This window comes from Capsicum annuum, chromosome 3 (assembly GCF_002878395.1).
Source record: "Capsicum annuum cultivar UCD-10X-F1 chromosome 3, UCD10Xv1.1, whole genome shotgun sequence".
Taxonomy (NCBI): domain Eukaryota; kingdom Viridiplantae; phylum Streptophyta; class Magnoliopsida; order Solanales; family Solanaceae; genus Capsicum; species Capsicum annuum.
This window is the reverse complement of record NC_061113.1, coordinates 170430187-170431388: the sequence shown is the minus strand read 5'-3', so window position 1 is coordinate 170431388 and position 1202 is coordinate 170430187. Positions and strand designations below refer to the sequence as shown.

Genomic DNA, 1202 nt, shown 5'->3' with positions numbered 1-1202 from the left:
TATCAGGTGTAATTTAATAAAAAAAAATAAGGATAAAACTTTAGTTAAATAAGTTTGATAAGTTATACATTTATCAAAAAAATTAAAAAAAATTAATGACATGATATTTCAAGTAGGAGAGAGAAAAAAATTAAGGTGTTAAGTATATTTTAGAGAAAAAAAGAAAAGTTGGATAATATTCTTGTCATAAATAAAATAAAAGTGATATTTGCAGGTAATTTCTCAAAAATGAATAACTATTCAAGGAATTTACTGTAAAATAGATTCCTAATAAATATTTTTCTTAATGGGTGTGTCAAGTATATAGGGACCAATTAATATGAAATGGAGGGAGTATAAATTCATTCAACAATTTACCAACTCATGAGGCTTATAATTAATATTTGTACTCTACAAAAAAGATCCCCAATCATTGTTAAATAATGGTCTTAAATCTTGGAGTAAATGCTTGGCGGATTTGATCCTAGATAGAACTTTCCTGTTGGAAGATGTTCTGGCGGTAACAAAGCTAGTTTTACTCCGATATCAGCTGCGACTTGTGCTGTATACTTTCCCTTGCCACCAGTCATAGAAGTCTGTGTAAATCCAGGGCAATAACAATTGACACTTATACCCTTCCCCTTATAATTCCGAGCCAATACTTTGGAGTATGCATTCAACGCAAGCTTTGATACAGCATAATCTGTCCATAATATGGGCCAACCTTTGCTTTTCCATGTTCCATTTTTCACATTATCTATGAATAAATTCACTAATCCTTCAATTTGTTTTTCTGACAAATTTTCTTCATCCAATAGCATATTTCGTAGCTCTTCATTTCTCAGCTTCTGTAATATGAAACGAATCATATTTTCAGCATTTTAACCATTTAATCAAGGAAAAATGTGTTTTTAGACTTTTACAAAAACTTTTAAATTTTATGTTCTTTTAACAAGAGATTTTTGTTATTACAAATAAGAGATCTTTATTTTTTTCACATAAAAATAGCATATTTCGTAGCTCTTCATTTCTCAGCTTCTGTAATACGAAACAAATTATATTTTCAGCATTTTAACCGTTTAATCAAGGAGAAATGTGTTTCTAGACTTTTACAAAAAAATTTAAATTTTATATTTTTTTAACAAGAGATTTTTGTTATTACAAATAAGATAAAATGCCAGCTGGAAAGATAAAGATAAAGATAAAGATAAAGATAAAGATAA

At 27.8% G+C, this 1202-nt stretch overlaps 1 protein-coding gene across 1 annotated transcript in view; it reads right to left on the bottom strand.

Annotated features, from left to right (window-relative positions):
• Positions 1-239: 239 nt before the first annotated feature.
• The window catches only part of LOC107866302 ((+)-neomenthol dehydrogenase), a 24547-nt gene continuing 23584 nt past the window's right edge, over positions 240-1202 (bottom strand). The window contains exon 4 of the mRNA XM_016712419.2: positions 240-827. Coding sequence (XP_016567905.1) covers positions 429-827 — 399 coding nt within the window. The 3' untranslated portion in view covers positions 240-428. The remainder of the gene's footprint in view (positions 828-1202) is intronic.